Source organism: Crotalus tigris, unplaced genomic scaffold (assembly GCF_016545835.1).
Source record: "Crotalus tigris isolate CLP2741 ecotype Arizona unplaced genomic scaffold, ASM1654583v1 scf7180000017585.4430047, whole genome shotgun sequence".
Classification (NCBI taxonomy): domain Eukaryota; kingdom Metazoa; phylum Chordata; class Lepidosauria; order Squamata; family Viperidae; genus Crotalus; species Crotalus tigris.
The window spans coordinates 2,570,757-2,593,456 of record NW_024096493.1 but is presented as its reverse complement, the minus strand read 5'-3'; the positions used below and the strand labels follow the sequence as shown (position 1 = coordinate 2,593,456).

The 22,700-nt window shown below is 39.6% G+C and overlaps 1 protein-coding gene across 3 annotated transcripts in view; it reads left to right on the top strand.

The window, feature by feature from the left end:
* Window positions 1–22,700, top strand: part of PCSK5 (proprotein convertase subtilisin/kexin type 5) — a 221,874-nt gene that overhangs the window by 179,188 nt on the left and 19,986 nt on the right. For 2 of the 3 annotated variants that reach the window (XM_039361345.1, XM_039361363.1), the window contains 6 exons: window positions 1,673–1,876; window positions 2,798–2,866; window positions 11,481–11,523; window positions 12,568–12,710; window positions 15,938–16,138; window positions 16,854–17,099. In XM_039361345.1, coding sequence (XP_039217279.1) covers window positions 1,673–1,876; window positions 2,798–2,866; window positions 11,481–11,523; window positions 12,568–12,710; window positions 15,938–16,138; window positions 16,854–17,099 — 906 coding nt within the window. The remainder of the gene's footprint in view (window positions 1–1,672; window positions 1,877–2,797; window positions 2,867–11,480; window positions 11,524–12,567; window positions 12,711–15,937; window positions 16,139–16,853; window positions 17,100–22,700) is intronic. The other variant, XM_039361354.1, reaches the window with a different exon arrangement.

Here is a 22,700-nt window from a genome sequence, read left to right as displayed (position 1 = left end):
AGTTTACTGCTGGATGCATTAAACCAGCGGTTCTCAACCTGTGGGTTGGCTTTTTATGCATACTGCCGCAAAATGTAGCAATGTAGTTTACTGTTATATTAAGACTGTTACTCATGCTAACCATGCTTCAAGACAAAGTTTCATTTATTTGTAATTAGAAATAAATATTTCACAATATATAATTACATATTGTTTTTGTGATTAATCACTACGCTTTAATTATGTTCAATTTGTAACAATGAAAATACATCCTGCATATCAGATATTTACATTACGATTCATAACAGTAGCAAAATTACAGTTATGAAGTAGCAACGAAAATAATTTTATGGTTGGGGGTCACCCCAACATGAGGAACTGTATTAAAGGGTCGCGGCATTAGGAAGGTTGAGAACCACTGCTGTACGCAAAAGAACATATACATATCAAAATATGCACTTTTGAGACTTATTTATGGTAGGTTTTGTTTATTCAACTTACCTTACAAATCTTCACCAAAGTTGAAATGTTTGCAGGAACTCATAAAGCAGGAATAAACACATTGACTGGGATAGGGATGCAGGAATCATGGGTTTGCAGGAGTCATTTTGGAAGGAAGGAAGGAAGGAAGGAAGGAAGGAAGGAAGGAAGGAAGGAAGGAAGGAAGGAAGGAAGGAAGGAAGGAAGGAAGGAAGGAAGGAAGGAAGGAAGTGTGGGAAGAATCCAGAGAAAGAAATATTTTGGGAAATATTAAAAAGGCAGAATATATTTCCCCAAAGGATCTTAGCAGCAGAAACCAACACACACAGGTCTCTCTGCCCCAAACAGAAACCAGGTCTGCAGAAATGCAGATGTCATAATCTTGTCAGAAAGATTAGCACCAGGAAGCTTGGATTAGAAAAAGATCCCTAGAATCAACAATCCCTCACACCAAATAATCCAACAGTCAACAGCCCCAGCCCCAGGGAAGCAGGTTATGACATTTGGGACATAATAGGATTAATCCACTACCATCAGAATACCAGAAAGGCACACTCAGACTCAGGTCAAAGTTCATGCCACAGGAACAACTCCAAACAAAAGTTCAAGAAGGTATAAAAACCCACCACTTCCAGCTACATGTGGTCAGCTTTCCCAGAGCCATCTTTCTCTCTGGCTCTCCTCTTCAATAAACTACAACCTTCTTTCTAAAGCAGTCTCCATTTTGATTATTCCCAGCTTGGACTGGACCCTGATGAAGATTTTTCTTTCAACAGAAGGCAGGCAGGCAGGCAGGCAGGCAGGCAGGCAGGCAGGAAGGAAGGAAGGAAGGAAGGAAGGAAGGAAGGAAGGAAGGAAGGAAGGAAGGAAGGAAGGAAGGAAGGAAGGCTCATTCCATGCTGATTGTTACTGTTTTCTGAGAGCTGTCCTCATGATGGCAGAGCAGGTTACCAGGTTTCATCATTTCATGTAAGCAAAAAAGGAAGATAATGAATGATTGGGCTGAGTCCTCACACATCTGAAAAGTACAAATAACAAGGAGGTGATTCCCACTAAGTTTGATAGGGCTTCCTCTGTAGTGTTTACAGTCTTTGGAACTGTTCTCTCACTAAGTCATCACATGGTGTTTCAGACTTCTTCCAGCACAATCCTGGTCTATAAAACAATGCTTCCAGGTGTTTGGCTCCGTGTAATCAGGCTTTCCCTCCTCCAGATAAGAAAGGCCATCTGCGTTTCCTCTACCTGGGAGAATGCAGGAGGAGCTGTCCCTTGGGCTTCTATCTTTCTGAGAAGGACAGTACTTGTGCACCTTGCTATGAGCACTGTCAAGAATGCCTGAATCAAACCAGCTGTGAGAGGTGCTCAGAGGGATATTCTCTCATTAATAACAGCTGCCAAGAGCACAAATGCAAAAAAGGTAAGGCTTTTTACAATGCAATGTGAGAAGTTTTATATCAAATACATTTTATTCTTTATACTGTTTCCATCTTCCTTTAAAACATTAACAGAATCCACAATGGTCTGAGAATCAGCGTCTCCACTAGATAATTGACAATCAAGCTGAAACTAAATTAATCAAGTAAAAATAGCAAAGGGGGAAATTGTTTAGCCAAACTTCCTCAAATCTCCAAATAAGTTACCTAGACCTAATCCACATATCAAAGGATTAGGTCTGCAAACACAAATAAAGCTAATTAAATTGCAACTTAACTACATGTTCACAAGAATACATACCTACAGATATACACACACCTCAAGTGTCACCCTAGAATTAAAGTGTAGACACTCCCACACCCTGGACAAGCTCCCCCTATAAAAATCTACCGATGTACCCCATTTCTCTGCAGCTGCCCCTAAAGGCAAACTATTTTGCTTTAAGGAATAAAGATTTCCTCTTTCCTCACAGCTGTCTGGATCTCATTTTTATTTGTTCTTGTGCAACTCCAGCTTGAATTGGAACCCCAAATTATTCTTTTGACAGCAACCTTCCCCCTCCTCACTGCAATGAACTTGGAACATTTCAGAACATCAAAGCATACTTTTGCCTCACCTATGACAGCACACTCAAAGCTTTACAAGACACCTTTCTGAAGCAACAAAAAGCTTCAGAGTACATGGCAGGCATATATAGCATTTCAGAAACAGGTGTTTCCTGGGATCAAACTCAGCCCATGTGCTGAAATCTCGGGAAGCAATGCAGCCAGGAGTTGTTGCCATGTGCTTTGAAGCCATTTTTAAATCTTTGAATCCAAAGTATGGTACTCCCTTTATGTATGTGTTTGTGTGCGTGCATACGTGTGTACCTTTTCTGAGGAAAACCAAACTCTCTTATTGTCAGGGGAAGTCAAAGGCCTCGATTCAGAAAATTGCGTTCCTTGCCCTGAAGGATGCCTCATCTGCAACTCAGGTATGTTGCATTTTAAAAATTTGGTTCACTTATTTTTCTATCTCTCTGTTGAGGATGGCATTACCTCAGAAACTTTTGGAAATAATTTGAGGGATTGTTTCGGGGGGGGGGACTATGGCCCTTTGATGGTCTGTGAACTTCAGCTGGCTCAGGAATTCTGGGAGTTGAAGTTCACACAGAGAGAAAACGCATTAGTCTTGGGATTCTCATGCTAAACAATGCAGAAAGGAAAGTTATTAAATCCATGAAGAGTAATTCTGTTTTATTCCTGATACTTTTAAAATCTTGGCTCTGCCTACTTTCTGAGTATAACGGCAATATCTCTGGGAAGGCCAATGGGGCCTTTCAGAAAAGAATCTCTAACTAAATGCTGTGAGTATGTTGTACTACCGCCTTCCAGAACAGCTGTTTTAAATTACTCAAACTTCAAACCTTCAAACTATTTGATTGCAGATAATTTACATCATGACTTTTGTCTTCCTTAGTTATGTTTGCATGTTTTTCTATCTTTGGAAACATTAAAGAAGATGTATTACATTGCCATGAACGATTTTAAATTCTACCGCAGGACAATCTAAATGTTTGATGTTTTACTATCTTAAAAATACATTAGTGGTATACTTGTTTCCATGACAAAAAAAATACTTCCCATGCTTCATATGTTTTGTATTCCTTTTTAATAGTTGTCAGCTAAATAACACTCAGAAGAAAGAAGAGATTAAATGTTTAAGTTGGGGTGGTTGGCAACACAACCTTTAGTCGAATTGCAGTGTGATTACAGGTGGTCCTCAACCTATGACTTATGAGTTAGCTTAGTGACCATTTGAAAGATCGACCTGGGGAGAACTTATGATCCGAATTTGAAGTTGGCAATGGGTGCATTAACAACCATTTGCAGTGTCCCCCAGTCACATGACCACATTTTACAAAGGTTGTACCACAAGCCAGCATTTATTTCTGGTTTTTGACAAAACTGCACCCATAATGAACCATTAGTTTGCCTAACAATCATGGCACTTAATGACCAGTGCAAAAAAGGTCATAAACTCAGGTTGGTCGTGTGACTGACACATTTTACTACCCTTATGACTTACAACAGTGATGGGCAGTTTCCACTGTAATCATAACTCAAGGACTAACCTATATTTCAGATCCCTATTGAATGTCTTTCTCAATTACATCTAAGTTGATCTGTATACACTCGCCCTTTAAAAGACATGCTGAAGTTTAACTAATTTTTTTAGTTTAATTACTTTTGTTCTCAGAAATCTTGGCAAAAATATGTTGGTGGGAGCTATGACTTTAGGATTAAATGAGATCAAGTTGACCCAGAAAAATCACAGTGTTTAATGGTCAGAGATACTCTTGATTCATTAACTACTGATACTACACAGAAAAAAATCCAGCTAGGAGATTCATGAAAATGTCTCCTAAAACAATTGCTGGTTCCTGAAAGATTAAATGTTGGTGGCAAGGAAGAGAATCCAGGATGCAGCTTAGCTGGTTCAAAAGAGTGGTTCACAGGCTAAGGCAGAGCTAAAAGCTGATTTAATAAAGGCAGACACCATATGGTATATTATTGACCTGTTTCTAATAGCTTTCTAAGAGATGAATTGACTGCTGAAAGCTTTACATGGAGGCAAAAATGGAATTGAAGGGGAGAGAAAATGAAGAACAAAATCTGGGCAATTGGGTTTTACTCAGGACCGTGACATTTTTGAGTGAAAGCCATAGCATGTAGAAAGCTGTGTTTTTTCCTTCGCTGATGAGATTGTTGTCTGGGACTGTGTGTGTGCACCAATTATATTGTTCTTTTCTTTGGCCAAATAAGAGAATTCTGTTTTTATATGATTCAGGATTGTCTGCAGAGTGTGGTGAAATATTCAAAATGGCATTCATGATAGTTGCCTATTTTGTGTGAGATAAATTCAACTATAGTAGGGCCATTTTAGTCTACAGCAAGGGTCTTCAAACTTGGCAATTTTAAGAATTGTGGATTTCAGCTCCCACAAGTCTTAAAGTTGTCAAGTTTGAAGACCCTTGGTCTACAGGGTGATTCACACAGCCACAGTAGAGCAGTAACCCAATTCACGGATGCTGTGCTCACAAGTTATGCTTAACTAGTTTTAACATATATACCATACTAGTTTTGAAAGACATTTTTAGGCTCTTTGAGTCATTCAATCCTAAACAGGCAACATTTTGGATCTGTTTAAGTATTGTCAGAGCATCCAAATTGAAGGATCTGCTGGGACTTCTAACCAAGAGTGGCACACAGTATAGACACTGAGTCAAATTTATAACCAAGAGTGGCACACACTATAGATACTAAGTCAAATCTTTGGTGATCTCACCAGGATGATTCAATGCATTAGAACAGTGACCTTCAACCTCAGCAACTTTACAATGTGCAGACTTCAACTTCCAGAATTCTGTATATCATAAAGTTGCTGAAATTGAGAAGCACTGTATTAAAAGGATCTCCACAAGGTTTTAGGCAGGAGTTTTCTCTAATTTACATGGCGATGCCATGGATTAAGTATTTCTTGCTCTGTGTAAAACTACCAAATACAATTAGACACTTTGTTGCTGGAACTACTAAAAAAAATTGTAATTATTATGAGCGCATATGAAAATAGAAAGTCATATATAAGTAAGAATTGCACATTACGGTGAGTAGTAATAATGAAAGAATAAGTGATTAGTTTGGGGGGAATGTATGCAATATTGTGAATGCATCTGGCCTACAGAAAAAAGTTATTCCGCTAGGTGACATGAATGGATGGGTGGGAATGTGGTAAGAAAGTACAGAAAAATAGAAGAACCATTCAGAGTCCCAAGAATAAATTAGAATAGTGATTGTCTAATATCTGACGGTCTCAAATATATAATTTAAGGATAAATTTGTTCGTGTGTACAAATGGTAAAAGAACAAATCTAAAATGATGGGTGATTTTATGGTTTCTGATTAGACTGAGAGAATTAATGAATCATACAAGGGCAATGAGTAGTTCTCAGGGTGAGGCAGAGCAATTTTTCATAGTAAAAAAAATGAGTTGGTGGAAGAGAGGACAAAGAAGAAAAGGAAAGAGGTTAAAGACATAAGTGAAAATAGATTGACTGCAGGAAAAGAAGTATGGTTTCTGTATTTAAAAGTATTAAGCGATATATCATTGTATGTTTTGCAACACTGAATGTAGGAAGGAGTTTAATGAATTCCAAAGGAATCAATTCACCATGAGGTAAAAGCTAAATATGAAACAAAACTTAACAAAAGAATAATTTTACATCCAAAACACAAAATAGGCAGGAAATATTCAGAGACAAAGCAATAATAAAGACATGATAGTGTTCAATAGAAAAATGACAGGTCAGAATTTCAGGTCCCTTCAATTGTATATATATATATATATATATATATATATATATATATATATATATATATATATTCAGATTTCTTTTTGCTGACAAGAGTTAAAGATTTTTAAGTGGGAAACTAGTATAGCTATTTCAGACTTATTTGTCCTCATCAGCAAGCCACACCCTTTATGGCATTTGAACCTGGACAGCCTACATGCTAGGCAGTTATATTAACCACCAGGCCACAGAGTCTCCTTCCCTCTTTGTCAGCCAAGTCAAGGGAATATATACAGAAGGTTTTTCAGACAGACAGTCTGATTGATTGCACCTTGGCATTTTGACTGCAATACTGCAGTTCTACTTTTTATAATCTCTTTTGCAGTAGCGACTTGAGCCTGCTTAACGCCCCTAGTTGGGGGGCTGCAAGGCAAAAGAGATTATAAAAAGTAGAACTGCAGTATAGCAGTCAAAATGCCAAGGTGCAATCAATCAGACTGTCTGTCTGAAAAACTTTCTGTATATATATATATATATATATATATATATATATATATATATATATATATATATATATATATATAAAATATGAGCACCAGGGTAGTTAAAACTATAAAATAAAAAGTTTAATTAACTTTTTGGGAGAAGGAAGGCGATCGATTCGAAGAGGACGAGACGGCTCCCCTGCCCAGCGACGCAAACTGAATTAGGAGAGTATGGAACGTGGGATGATGTTGAGAGTAACGACGTGTGGATGGATAGCCCGAAGAAAAGGGAGAAGAGCGAACCCCGATGGGAGGATGTGGGGGGGCGGGGCTTGTGAAACCAGCCTGCTGCATCTCGCACCGGTAACATCCATTGACTTTAACGATCCGCACCATACTCATGCAAGAACAAGAAACGTCGAAGGGAGGAGGGGGTGGAAGAGGAGCGCAATGACGCCCGAGGGGACCAAAATCCCACCTCCCCCTGCACCGATGGTATCGATGGTAGCGTGTGGAGGAGGGATGCAGAAGACGGCAGTAGAAGGGGGGGAGAGACATGATGACTGGGCATGGGCATACTTACGAGGTTTATCATGTGGACAAACGGCTTACTGAATCACCCCAATTCACCACTGTAACCCAGATAGCTCAGGATGTCACACAAGACCACCCTAGTAACAACTGTGCACGAGGGGGAGGTATTGGAGAAAAAAGAAAAAACACTCGTAGAGAGAACAGCTGCATGGATGTGGATTGGGGGAAAAAGAAAAAGGAGAAATGCAAATCATTACACAAGCCCGAGCAGGAAAGTGGAAGAGGGGGTGAGAACAACCAGGGAGATAGGAAGGGCGTTCCACCTACCCTGGAATCCAAGGAAAAGAAGACAAGTGATGACATACACGTAGATAAGTGGTGCAGGAAGAAACGGATCACCGGAGTGCAATCCACTCAATTAGGTCCGATAACAAGATCGAGGAGCCGAGTGCAGACCTTGGCTTGCTTATAAGGGACTTCCTCACTTCTTAGCATTTTAAGCCCTGATGATGCCGGCAGGTGACGGCAAAAGCTTGGCGTTTTTTAATTAAACTTTTTATAGTTTTAATTACCCTGGTGCTCATTTTATTTAAAATATGAATATACCCAGGGTTCATATTTTTAATGCTATTACTCATATATATACATATATACATATATACATATATAGGTCTTTGGTTGTTATATATGTATATATATATGTATATGTATATATTTGTAGGTCTTTGGTTGTTCGGGTTTTCTCCCACGTAAAATTGGAAGTGTCTTGGCGACGTTTCGACGAAGTCCCATTCGTCATCTTCAGGCTGGTGCTTTCAGCTTCGTGCCTCGAGCAGCAATGTGTGGTCTTAGCTGTTTCTTCCTTTTAACTGCCAGTGGGGGTATGAACTGATTGGGTGGGAGCTTGGCTGTGTTCTGATTGGGTGGAGGTGTGTTCTGATTGGTTAGGGGCGTGGCTGTGCTCTGATTGGCTGGGGGTTGGCTGTGCTCTGATTGGCTGGGGGGTTGGCTGTGCTCTGATTGGCTGGGGGAGTGTTCTGTTTGGTTGTGCTCAGGTTAGTCTGAGTTGCAGAGGGATTCAAGATTTTGGGCTGCCCTGCCATTCCTTGGCTTCGCGTTCGTGGTCGTGCTTCCTCTTCATGGAGGGTGTCAGTTTGCTTCATGTATGGATTGGGGGGGTTTAAAGTGGCTAATGATGCAGCTGTGGTCTGGCTTCTGGTTTGTGGTCGTGCCTCATAGTCAGTGTGGCTTTGGGTTTGTTTTTTGCGTGGACGTTTGGTGGTGACCTCCTGTGTGGTTTTTGTGAGTGTGGGTCTGGTATCATTTTTTGTGTTAGGGAGTCGTTTGTCAATGAGGGCGGGTTTCCAAATGGCTGGTAGGCGGGAGGTATCATCTCGCTTGTTCATGCTGTGTGGGCGTTTTTCTATCTCGATGGCTTCTCTGATTATTCTGTTATTAAAATGTTCACTTTTGGCAATGGTTCTGGTATTTTTAAAGTCAATTTCATGTCCTGTAGCTTTAAGGTGTTGGACCAGGGAAGATGTTGGTTCCTCTTTTTTGATTGAGTTCTTATGTTCTTCAATGCGTGCACTTATTCTTCTGTTGGTTTGTCCGATGTATGTGGTGGGACAAGTGGTGCATGGGATTTCGTATACTCCTTGATCCCATGCACCACTTGTCCCACCACATACATCGGACAAACCAACAGAAGAATAAGTGCACGCATTGAAGAACATAAGAACTCAATCAAAAAAGAGGAACCAACATCTTCCCTGGTCCAACACCTTAAAGCTACAGGACATGAAATTGACTTTAAAAATACCAGAACCATTGCCAAAAGTGAACATTTTAATAACAGAATAATCAGAGAAGCCATCGAGATAGAAAAACGCCCACACAGCATGAACAAGCGAGATGATACCTCCCGCCTACCAGCCATTTGGAAACCCGCCCTCATTGACAAACGACTCCCTAACACAAAAAATGATACCAGACCCACACTCACAAAAACCACACAGGAGGTCACCACCAAACATCCACGCAAAAAACAAACCCAAAGCCACACTGACTATGAGGCACGACCACAAACCAGAAGCCAGACCACAGCTGCATCATTAGCCACTTTAAACCCCCCCAATCCATACATGAAGCAAACTGACACCCTCCATGAAGAGGAAGCACGACCACGAACGCGAAGCCAAGGAATGGCAGGGCAGCCCAAAATCTTGAATCCCTCTGCAACTCAGACTAACCTGAGCACAACCAAACAGAACACTCCCCCAGCCAATCAGAGCACAGCCAACCCCCCAGCCAATCAGAGCACAGCCAACCCCCCAGCCAATCAGAGCACAGCCACGCCCCTAACCAATCAGAACACACCTCCACCCAATCAGAACACAGCCAAGCTCCCACCCAATCAGTTCATACCCCCACTGGCAGTTAAAAGGAAGAAACAGCTAAGACCACACATTGCTGCTCGAAGCACGAAGCTGAAAACACCAGCCTGAAGATGACGAATGGGACTTCGTCGAAACGTCGCCAAGACACTTCCAATTTTACGTGGGAGAAAACCCGAACAACCAAAGACCTACATACAAATACCCGCGAAAACCTCAGAAAACATATATATATATATATATATATATATATATATATATATATATATATATATATATATATATATATATATATATATATCTTTCCCTCTAACTCAGGGGACTTCAAACTTGCTCCTTTTATGACTTGTGGACTTCAAATCCCAGAATTCCTCAGCTAGCATGCCTGGCAGAGGAATTCTGGGAGTTGAAGTCCACAAGTCATAAAAGGGCCAAGTTTGAAGACCTCTGCTCTAACTAATCATTTCTGTGGTTTTGAGAAAAGATTTTTCTCAAGCACTGTATATGTGCCCCAAACATTTCATATACAGTACATGAATAAAGGCAACATGCCTGACCATGGTTCTCTAACTCCTTACACCAGAGGGTTAATATTGTGATTAATTCTGGGATCATGCTATGTTGGCATCATTGATTAAAATCTGAAATAAATACTTAGCTGACGTTGCCAGAACAGGCGAAGGAGGACATGGACAAATGGAAAGAAGGACAAATGGAAGCAGGAGAGGAAGGAGAACAAATAAGGGTGGGAGAAGGAGGGAGGATAAATCAGGGTGAGCTTTTTCCAACATCAGAAAGATGGTTTTCAAAGGCAGGAATATACTGGAGCAGGTTCAGTATGTAACTGATGCAGGTCTTGTCAATTTCAGGTAACAAGGCAGGTACTAATCAACTAAGGTCACAGACAGGAGCTTATTAACTTGTGATTGTCTTTATTAGGGGTGTGCTGTACTCTGAAAAAAAGCTGCTCAGGAAGGGAGAGCTTGTTAGCTCCTGAAAATAAAATTTGATTTTAAGACTGCTGAAAGGAGGACATGATAACAAAAATAAGGGCAAGTCCTCCTTTGGTCAGGCTCACCCTATCTGACCTTGAAAATGCTAAGCAAGGTGCAATAACAATACTTAGTATTTGCATGGGAAACCATCAGATGCCACCATTGTTCACTAGATTGAGAAGTAAAAACCTTTTTTACTCTACATCATGGTTTGTGCATCGTTGGATGATGATTTTATTATTTGGCTTAAGCTTTTGTATATCACCCAGAATCATCACTATGAGATGGACAACTGTATAAATAGTTTAAATCAATCAATCTTTCCGGAGTAAAGTCTGATTTAAGAGACACCTTTATATTTTTATGATGCTTTTTAGTTTTTTAAAATATTACTGTTCAGAGAACGTAGGAATAATTTTTCAAAGCAATATGTCTAGCATTATTTGAAAACAACGATAAATCTTCTTAACTTCTTAAAAGAAAATGACACAATAATATAAATATAATAATTATTACCATCATTTTCCTTAACTATGAAAAGATTCTAATTTTGTTAGAATCTTAAACCAGGATCATCACTGTCTATATGGATTGATTTGTTGGGGTTCAAGAAGTTCAAGTGTATTTAATATGACTCTCATGCACTATACTTAACACGAGACCGCGCATAAATCTTTCAGAATGTGATAATCTCATTTTGATTTTAACCATCGATGATGATAATGATAATGATGCAAGCAGAAGTGCACATTTTGTGTTTGAATCCAAAGCCTGAATGGTCCTAATCTTAAAAAATATTTGGTTTGACAAATTATTTTATTCTCATTGTGTTACTTATTTATTCCAGATAACCCAGAAACCTGTACATCATGTATCCATAATTATTATATGTAAGTTTATCACTTTTCTTTCTTTCTTCCTTCCTTCCTTCCTTCCTTCCTTCCTTCCTTCCTTCCTTCCTTTCTTTCTCTGTATCTCATTTTCTTTTCTAAATGAAAGCAGAGCCTTCTGTTACAAGGTTATTGACCAGCTTTTCCCAAAATAAGACATGTTAACAGATTTTGGAGATTGCCAGAGCTAAACTCCAGCAGATCAGGAAAGCACCACTTGGGGAAGGCTTTTCAAGTGTCCATAAGTGGTTTTGAATATTTAAACAAACAAACAAAAAAGATTCTGTTGTAACTCATACAGAAATGTTTCTTTTATATGTGTTATTTATTCATTCATTCATTCATTCATTTTGTATAGCTGCCCATCTTATTTATGTGACTCTAAGTCAGGGGTAGGCAACCTTGGCTCTTTTGTGACTCGTGGACTTCAACTCCCAGAATTCCTGAGCCAGCCAAGAGTTGAAGTCCACGAGTCATAAAAGAGCCAAGGTCGCCTACCCCTGTTCTAAGTGATTCACAAGGGCCATTTAAGGCTAACTCCCAAGTAAATTGGTTGGAGTAAACATGGCAAAGATTATGGTATGAATAATGTTTATCTTTAGTATAGGTAGTCCTCACTTCATGACCACTCATTCAGCAACCATTCAAAGTTACAATAGCACTGGAAAATGAGGTAACTGGTTCTTAACGCTGCAGCCATCAGAGTGTCCCTACGGTCATGTGATTACAATTCAGGCACTTGTGAATTCAGGTGATAACCGCGCTACTTAGCAACTTAAGAGTTGCCCGTCCCTATTGCATTCAGTAAGTGAGGACTACCTATATACCCAAGCGTGTTTTGTGGACTGTCCTGTTAAAAGTAATAAAAAGAGAAGGAAGGGCAATATTACATTTCTGTGCTTCTTATTTATATGGGAAGATGGTGTCAGTTTCTTTTGTTCAATGTTCTTTAGTTTCTCTTTAGTATTATCAGTTTTTGTCATTTAAGAATGCCAGTAGCAAATGACTCTTTTTCTCCCCACTTCACTTTTGTTTTTTGGGTAGGTACAATCAGCAATGCTACAGAACTTGCCCTCAAAATACTGTTCCAGATGACAATTCTCACATATGCATTGCGTGTCAATCCAATTGTCAAAGCTGTGACAGATATGAATGCTATTGGTGTGAAGAAGGTTTTTTCCTTCTAGGTAAGTGAAACAACCAGACCTGCATGCAAAAAAAGCCTAGAAACATAAAGGCTTTTCACTGAAAGTTAATATCCATGATTTGATACTGATGACAAAATAGGCTCTGTCTATTTGGGCAGACAATGGATGATGTAAAAAAAAATGAGAAAATAAGAACCCCAGTTCAAATTTGTTGAATGTAGATTGTGAACACAGTCTGTGTAACAAATATAAAATCAAAGACACGAGATGTTTAATTATTTATTTTGTTATTTCAGATACCAGACACAATCAGATTAGAAGTTGTAAGGACCACATATGCTAAAACATGTCAAAGCCTAAAATCAAATACTTATTAGTTGTCTTAAAGCAGGGGTCTTCAAATTTGTGACTTATGGACTTCAACTCCCAGAATTCCTCAGCCAGTGTGCCTGGCTGAGGAACTCTGGGAGTTGAAGTCCACAAGTCATAAAAGGGCCAAGTTTGAAGACCCCTGTCTTAAAGCATACTAAAATGAAAAATTAGTTACTGTCAAGGGAATGCTTAGTGATGCTTATGTAATCAAAAATCAGCACATTTCTCATGAAGGGAGAAAAACCCATACAATTAACTGTCTGAAAGATAATATGGATTTGGTAAATTCCCCAGAGTGCTAGATGTTATGTCTGAGAAAAACTTTGTAGCTGCAGCACAAAAGTTGGCTCAGAATGTATAACAGGTCCCGAGGTCTAATACAAGAAGTGAAACATTTACCTGATTTTCTGTACTTAGTAGGTCCTTTAGGAGAGGAAAAGTTGGGGTAGCATGTTGATTTTTATAAAAGATGGTAATAATCCATGATCTCAATTGCCTCAGTTCAAAATTCATTTCTTTGATTAAATACTCGTATAAATACTTGTTCACAAATACTTCAGTGTGCTACATAGAAAAATGTAAGAATAACTGGGAAATAGTTTTTTTCAAATTTTCAAGGAGTCATTGATCTTAAACTTTTGATGATGTATCTAAATAAATTCAACTAATGCAAACACATCTTCTCATTCAGACACCCACAAATGCATGAAGAGCTAGTTTTTTCACCAGGCATAAGAGTCAGTAATCAAGCCCTCACTATTTGTGAATAGTGTTTTTGGGAGCCACTTATGTGACTTGGTTGGAACACAATTTTAATTCCTGTTAGCCACCCAGAGATACATTGGTGAGATGGATGGCTATATAAAATTTATATAAATAAATAGTCTTCCAAATGACTGGTTATATACGTAAAAAAAATAATTTAAATTCTATCATAAGAGAAGCAGGATGAGCCTGGATAATTTTAGTCAGAATGTCTGAGACTATCCTGGCAACTCATAGGGACATTTTGAAATCACACACACGCACACACACACACATACACACACACACACACGAACACAAAACTCTGAGAACTTGGCCAGCAAATATTTTGCACATCCAGAGTATTCCAAGTATTTCCAAGTCCAGCATCCATTGGCAATGCAGGAAAGGCAAAACTCCCCTTGTGATCCAGTATGGTTCTTACATAATTTCTCAACATAAAATGTTTTTAAAACATACCCATTCCTCTTTTGAATTAAGACAATAACATAGCCATTTGGAAGCATGCAGTCCAATTTGGGAATCTCCATTTTATTGTTACCTTAAGAGTTGCATGCCTCAATATCTGTTCACTTCTCTTTGATTGTGGACTGTTGTTCTCTTACTACAGATACTTATCAAAGAAATCAAATTTTGTACCGAGCACTCAGATCAATATGTACTGAAACATTATAAACCAACCTCTGCAGGGTTATTGGTATTTTTAATTACTTTCATATAAGGCATATCTGAAAACTTACATTGCTTAAAATATAGTTTCTATTAAAGATATTTCACCAATGGAAGTAAAGTTTTAGATTATTTACAAAGAAAGGAATCTGCATTCAGTCCTTAGCTGTTTTAGAAGAGTTTTTTAATATCCCAATCAGAATGTGGTCTCAGATACACCCATGAAATGTGGGGGAGCAAGTGTCCAAAAAGTCAAGGTGGAAGCTGTGCTTGCATGACCAAGGCTTTATTCCTTCTTTTTGCATGCATTGTGTCACATGTAAACAAGGCACGGGCCTCCATTGTGAACTTGTGGCTACCATTTGACTTTATGGATCTACTCCATGTGAATACCTCACCTTAATTCATAGGAAGAGTACGCTAATAGAATTGTGCAAACAGTAGGATTCTTTTAATAGTCTGGGTGTTCTGTTCACGAGTCAAAGGCATTGAGATGAAGCGAGTAACAAAAAAACAAATCTTCTTTATTGTAAGTCAGCAACAGAACAGAACCAAAATGGCACGCAGACCTTTTATAGTGTCCTTGCAAGGACAGCATCAACCAATCTTTGCAGAGGCTGGTTTCCCACCTTGCACATGCATGCAAGGCTGGAGACAGCCAGTCTGGTCCTGTACAACCACGTGGTCTGCCCGGGACTCTCTGCAGCATTCCTGAGCCTGCTGACTAAGTCAGCAGGCCCAGGACATAACACTGGGTGCTTCCAATTTTGTGGGATTCAGCAGTGAGTCTGTCCTGCGGTTTTCTGCAATATCCTCACATCTCTGAATGCCTATGGAGATTCTCAGTCATCCAGGTCATAGTTATCCCAAATATGGTTTTCCACGAGGCAACTGGACTTCCTTGTTTTTCTTTGAAGACATTTCGCTTCTCATCCAAGAAGCTTCTTCAGCTCTAACTGGATGATGGGGAATGGAAAGAGTTATACTCTTGCAGACAGCTGTTTGTTTGCATTCTTTTAGTGAGTCACCAGGTAAGAAGCGTCTTCAAAGAAAAAGCAAGAAAGTCCAGTTGCCTCGTGGAAAACCATCTTTGGGATTACCATCTCTGAGTGCTGTGTGATCACATAGCTTTTTCAATGTAGTGTTTGTCAACCTGGCAATTTTGTGAATTGAAGTCTATCTCTTTTAAAGTGGCCAAGGCTAAGAAACATTGGCTTAATGCAGCACAGCAACTCTAATTATCAGTTTGTACTTTAGGTCAATTTTTTAGGAAGCCATGGACATAGTTTCTGGAGAGGCTAGGTAGCCAGTTCATTTCAGAATTACTTGCATCTGTTATTGTGTTAGTGATTGGTGCGACTCTAATCCCCATCATCTATCCTCAATACCTGATAAGCAGAAACTGGGTTTTGTATTGTCAGTTTCCTCAATAGTGCCATGACTTTGTGTTTGTGCTTCAGGTGGGACGTGTGTGAGAGATTGTGGAGCTGGATTTTACAAAGATGAACTTACAGAAGAGTGTGAACCATGCTACAAGACATGCAAAACATGCAGAGGGGTCAACTACAATGACTGTACAAGCTGCCAAGGAAATTTACAGCTGCTGTATGGGAAGTGTGTAAATCCCCAACACAAGAGAAAGCATGGGAAATTTTGGAACGGTAGGTTGCTTTCATTTTGCTGCATTGTTTTCACTGTTAGTGCTAGGAACTCTTTGAACAGAAAGGAACCTGCCCTTTAGCAAACTCTCAAAGCAAACTGGGCATATAGCAGAAGAAGAACTGGTGCTATTGGCAGACTTGGAATTGGAGTTGTTACTGACATTTGACCTGAGCCTGATATGGGGTGGCTTGATCTGCAATACCCACAGTTTGTCAGGTCTGCAAGCGAAGGTTCAATTAAGCTGGTTTATTACTAAAAGCCTATGCAGAGGGATCTTCCCAACTAATAGTCAGCTGGTTTGAATTAGATAAGGATCAGTGGCACTCAAGGGGGCTGGACTTAATTCTTTTGTGACTACGTAGGAATTCTAGGCTGATTCCTTTTTCACCTCACCTCCAGGTTCTGCCATCCCTTCTTCAACATGGTTAAATTCTCAGGAGTCCTGTGCCTAGTAAAAATGATGGGCGGGCTGCTCAGGAAACTTCCCTGAGAAGGGGCCATTTTGTCAGGAATTCCCCAAACTAAGAGTAAATCCTTCATTTATACCCATAGCATTATTGTCAAATGCATAGTTTTAAAAATAGACTAGTGCGAGCAGGAGACATCTATTGTTTACTGTAATATGCTTACTAGCAATGTACTCAGTTATACCCCATGTGAAGAAGACATCAAGATTAGGCCATGTGGTTATTGTTCATCCTGTTTTACTGATAGAGAAGCTGAAGCTGCGCACCTCAGACGGTTTGGGCTCCACGTTCCTGAAGGGCCGCTTCTTCCCTTATGTCCCGTCGCGATCCTTGCGGTTGGCTGAGATCCATCTCTTCTCGGTGTCATCCAGGCATCAAATTGAGACGGAAAAAGCACTTAAAGAGGCATTCTTGGAGAATGCCCGGGTGCTGCTGAAGGCTTTCCCCTTCATGGCTCACCAAAATACAAGTCTGAGCGTTATCCGGAAGCGATGTAAGACTAAAACAAATCTTTTTTAAAAAATATTACTAGCCAACATGGTAAGGGCAGGATTTCATTTTTTAATGCAAGGTGGGCTTTCCCTAGCAATCCCATAGTTGCTTTATTACATGGAAGGCAATAAGTAGGTAAAGAGAGTAATCCAGTATTTATACTGCAAACATTTAATTTGACAGTGACCCTGTGCTAAACTTACTTAGGATGGAGTAATAGTCATCAGTCCAAGGAGTAGCTATTCCTGTGGCAGAGACTGGTTACTTTAGCATCCTGGCACAGTGCAGCCTTCAGATTAATGCAACAGCACTTAAACTGGGTTTCACTTCTCCTATTTTGATAATTATTTACTTAATAATTGGCCTGCTTGCTGTAGGACAACAAGCAAATTTAGTACAGGTAGTCCTTAACTTACAACCATTCGTTTTATGAATGCTTCAAGTGACAACGGCACTGAAAAAGTGACTTATGGCTGGTCCTCACACTTACAACTTACATCATAGTCCCACGATCAAAATTCAAGTGTTTTATTTACAACCGTTGCGGGATCCACAGGTCATGTGATCACCATTTGCGATCTTCCCAGCCAGCTTCCAATAAGGAAAGTCAATGGGGAAAAGCCAGATTCACTTAACAACCATGTGATTCACTTAACAACTGCAATGTTTCATTTAAATCATAAAATGGGGTGCAATTTACTTAACAGCCTCCTTACTTAGCAATTCTGATCCCTATTATGGTCATACGTTGAGGACTACCTGTACTTTCTCCATTACTTTGGTATACTGTATGTTTATATATGGGGAGGGGGAAAATGTCTATATGAATATCTCCAAGCAAGCACGGATTTTTAAAAAAAATGCCATTGGGTGCTTACAGTTAATGCAAAGTATTTTCTTGAACCCAGCCCGAACACTGCAACAAGCAAAAGTTTTATTCCTAAATAATTGGGTTGGAAAAAGATATTAGAATTTCTCTTTCCTTCTGAGTAGCAGTCTTATCCAGATTGGGTTACAGGAACTATGATGAAGTAAATAAAATCAAAAACTGCCTGTCATCTTTTCTTTTTTTTTTTTTTACACCGAACAGAAATGCTCTTTATGAGATTTCTCTCCTGAGAGACAAACTGATACTGGGGAAAATGTTTAAATGTTTAAAGGCCATTTCTTTCCTTGTACCTAAACATGGCACAAATATATCCTGGCAGCTTTTTTTTAATGTTGTTCCATGCTTAGCTCTAATGATGTGAAGTTGACTCTTTCCATCCAGGGTAATCTCAAGGTGAGTATACCTTTAGGGTTTCTCCCAGTTCTCGGAGAAAAGTCAGGTCCTTGGCAATGATGGGCCACACAGGTGAGGGAGAAATAGAAGCAATGGGAACAACAACATCCATGCTAATACAGTTTCTTCTAACCAAGGATAGGTGGACCATATCATCTCTCAGCAATGTGGAAGGGCCTCAGGTGTTCATAGGGCATGGTCCAAAAAGTCAAGATGGCAGTTGCAATGGTATGTCAAAGCTCCACTGTTTTAACGTGAGGTGTGTGTGTGTGTATGTGTGTGTTGCACATAAAAATGGGTTGAAGTTCCATTGTACCATTGCAGCTGCCACCTTGATTTCATGGACATCTGGATAATCCCAAGAAACAAAAGTCCTCTGTACTAAACCTTCCATCTGAACAAATTGAACATGGCTGTGGTGGGAGATTTTAGGAGAAGGTATTAAAACTCTGTGTAGATTTCAATAAAAAATATAGGTTTTATTTTTAAAAAGTGATAAATTGAGAGCCTTGTCCAATGTGATTTTTAACAGCCACAGATTAACCTGTCAAATCCAGATTTACTCCTGATTGTATGAAAGCATCCCCAACTCAGTCTATAATGGCTTTGCATTATTTTTGCAAAATATTTAGTTTTTCCTCCTTAAATTACCACTAAGCCATGCTGTGTAATCCTGGTCATGTGACAGACAAATATTGATTGTCCTCTAGGAATTTCTTGTGCCCAAGTGATAGCGGTAGTGCCTACACCTTAGAAGGATGGTCAGAAAGGTATTTCACTGAGAATCCAGCACTTATCTGCAGTCTCAAAATATTACTAATCCCATCACCAGTTAAGCACATGGTTGATTAACTGCCCAAACAGTTAGTAAGAACAGGGACAGGGAATCATTATGCATGTTGCTATATGAATAATCAAAGTTTAGATTATATTAAATATCCTCATCTCTAGCCTGGTCAAAGAATGTCCTAGTTCAGATACGGCAGATCCAGTATCAACTGGTACGGTTTATTGGAAGAGAAACAAGTAACAAATTTCAATACTGTTTTTGGCCTCTTTGTTCACTCAAAACCAACTAATCTGTTCTTAGTTTTCTAGTTTGGTTGCAGCATTGGTTTAGTGAACCAAAAAAATCTTCTCTAAAGCCTCCTTAAGGGAGATTGAGAGGTGGGAATACCTGGGCTCCATCCCAACACACTTCTCTTTGCTAAATAGGGAGTCCTGGTATCTGAGAGCCAGCCTCAAACTAAAGAAAAATTTCTTGACCGTGAGAACAATTAGTCAATGCAACAGCTTGCCTCCAGAAGTTGTGGATGCTCCAGCACAGAAGGTTGAGAAGAGATTGGACAGCCATTTGTCCAGAATGGTATAGGGCGCAGGTCGGCAACCTGCGGCTCCGGAGTCGCATGCGGTTCTTTGAGCATTCCCCTGCGGCTCCCTGCCTCCTCTGCCATTTGCAGAGAGAGAGAGTAGCCTGACAAGCTTATTGGACGGGGCTCCTCCCTTTGCTGCGTCTCTGCAGGAAGCAGGAAGGGCAGGAGAGAGCTAGCTAGCCCAGCTATGCTGACTCAGGAATTCTGGGAGTTGGAGTCCATGAGTCATAAAATAGCTGACATTGCCTATACCTGAGCTAGCCCAATAAGAATGTGTGTCAGCTTATTGGAGAACAGCTTGAAGCCAGCTTTCCAGGTGAGCAGAAGATCGGAGAGAGGAAGAGAGAAGGGGGGAGAGAGAGAGAGAGAGAGAGAGGAAAGAGAGAGAGAGGGAGGGAGAGAGAGACACACAGAGAGAGAGAGACTCTTTTGATATCTAAAATGAAGATAACACTGCATATGTATATATACGATAAAGGTAAAAAAGGATATATGCAGTATTATCTTCATTTTAGATATCCAAAAGGTTTTGCGGCTCCCAGTGTTTTGTTTTTGGTGGGAAACGGCTCCAAGTGGCTCTTTGAGTGTTTTGGGTTGCCTACCCCTGGTATAGGGTCTCCTGCTTGGGCAGGGGTTGGACTAGAAGACCTTCCAACTCTGTTATTCTGTATTCTGAACGATCCAATGAATTGAATCCGTTTGCTTACAGGCTGGGTCTGATACACATAACTATCTTGTTTATGACAGAAATCAATTTCAAATGATTTGGATATGGCTTACTACTAATCTCAATCTGGCAATTTTTCAAAATTTAGTTTCAGGCAGCTGTCATTTTTGGATAGATCGAAGACCTAACAACAAATGGTTTCTGCAGACAGATAAATCTCCTACTTGTAAATTGTTGCTTGCAGGAAAAAAAACCCCATCATCTTCTTTAACAAAAGTTGGATCATCTCCTGCAAATTGCTTCCCCCATAGAATAGAGTTTTCACAATGTCTATTTTTGCCAACTGGAAAAAGTAAACGAGAAGATGTAAGACTGTGGAAAAGAATTATACACTCTCTCTCTCAATCTACTCCTTCTCTCTTGCGCCCCCCACAAGCCCACAAATACTTACATACATACAGATGTACTCACACAAATTCACATATACACAAGCTCTACATGCATACACTTTGCATAGGATACCAGATTTTCATATGTAATAACTAGTTAGTAAGAGGCTGGTTTTAGTAAATCAGTCCTTAGCAAGGCTAATGCAAATAAACTGTGACAGAGTCTAAAATAATAAACTTGAATTTATCAAGCTTCTCTTTCTTTTCTTTCCAAAGGGGAAAAAATGTCTGGATCAGTAAGTGTTGCTCTGAACATCTGTATTTTATCTTGTGTACCAGATGATTTTATTGGAAAGCCAGGAGACATAATGAAGGGCTTGATTCGCTGCATGTTAAGAGTAGAAGAATGATTTAAGAAGCATGAACAGGCAGATTACTAACATGTTAAGTCACCAAACTTTTACATTCTTCAGTCAATCCACAGACACATAAAAAATTCAGTAGTTAAACAAAGGAAAACAAGGTTAATATATTGTGCCAATGTTTTTCAGCTGGGGATGGTTTAAAGACTTTTTTTAAAAAATCAACATGCGATTTCAAATGATATTTTGTTGTCAGTAGTAATTTTGTTTAATATTATTGGGTTTTGTTCACAACTGATAGGTTTTAAATATATACAGTCGCCCTGCCTGCACAAACAAGTCCAGAAGGATCTGGAACAAGATCTCCTCAGGCATTCAGAATGCAGGAAATTATCTGGCTTGGATTCAGACTCTTGGTCTCTGTAGCTCTAGTGTTGTCTCCATATAGAAAGAGAGGTCACTAGATTTTCAGATGAAGGGTTTGGTTTGGTTCCAGTTGGTTCATTTGGGTTTTCTTTAGGCCCAAGTTTCTTTAGGAAAGTACGAGGGATGAATTATTGATGCCTTTGTTGCCTATTTGCAACTCTTGATAGCAATAGCAATAACAACAGCACTTAGACTTATATACCGCTTCACAGTGCTTTACAGCCCTCTCTAAGCGGTTTACAGAGTCACCATATCACCCCCAACAATCTGAGTCCTCATTTTACCGACCTTAGAAGGTTGGAAGGCTGAGTCAAACTTGAGCCGGTGAGACTCGAACTGCCAAACTGCTGGCAACTGGGTCAGCAGAAGTAGCCTGCAGTACTGCATTCTAACCACTGCGCCACTAGGGCTGATATGTTTGCCATGCACTTCCTATGCTCTGTAGCATAATGTAGGATACATGATGCCCTTGAATTACTATTACATTGAAGTTCAGTGAAAATGCCCCACAAAGCCTCCCAATTCAACAATGGTGATTGGTTATATAGGTAGGCAAGACCTGAGCATTTTATGGCCCCTCGGCCACATCCGGCCCTTTGGTTATCTCTGTCAGGCGCAATAGATTGCTTTTATTTTGAAGGTGTCTGTTTTTTTTTTTTTTTCAATTTACATCTGTGCATGCATGCATGGCTATGCACTTTCACAGCCTTATTGTTTCAGCCCTCCACAACAATCCCAGTTTTTCATGTGGCCTCTTGGAAAAATTAATTGCCCACCTCAGAGCCAGACTTTCTGAAGCCAGCTAAGCTTCTCACTGATTTGTAAACTATATAGAAAATGAGAATTCTGCAGAACATTTAACATAAAAAGTGATAAAATTGAAATACCTTTTTGCTGTGTATAACTTTACATTTGTAAAAATTGGGGGAGGCATTTAAAGATGTACATATCTAGGTTACAATTTATTACTCCACAGCTCTTTATCAGTCTCTTAAATCCAGAAACTGCACAATTTCAAGGATTTATAACATGTATATTTCTATTTCTATTAAACTGCATTGTATAACTATAATGTTACATATGTGAGTCTTGTTCAGTGTTTG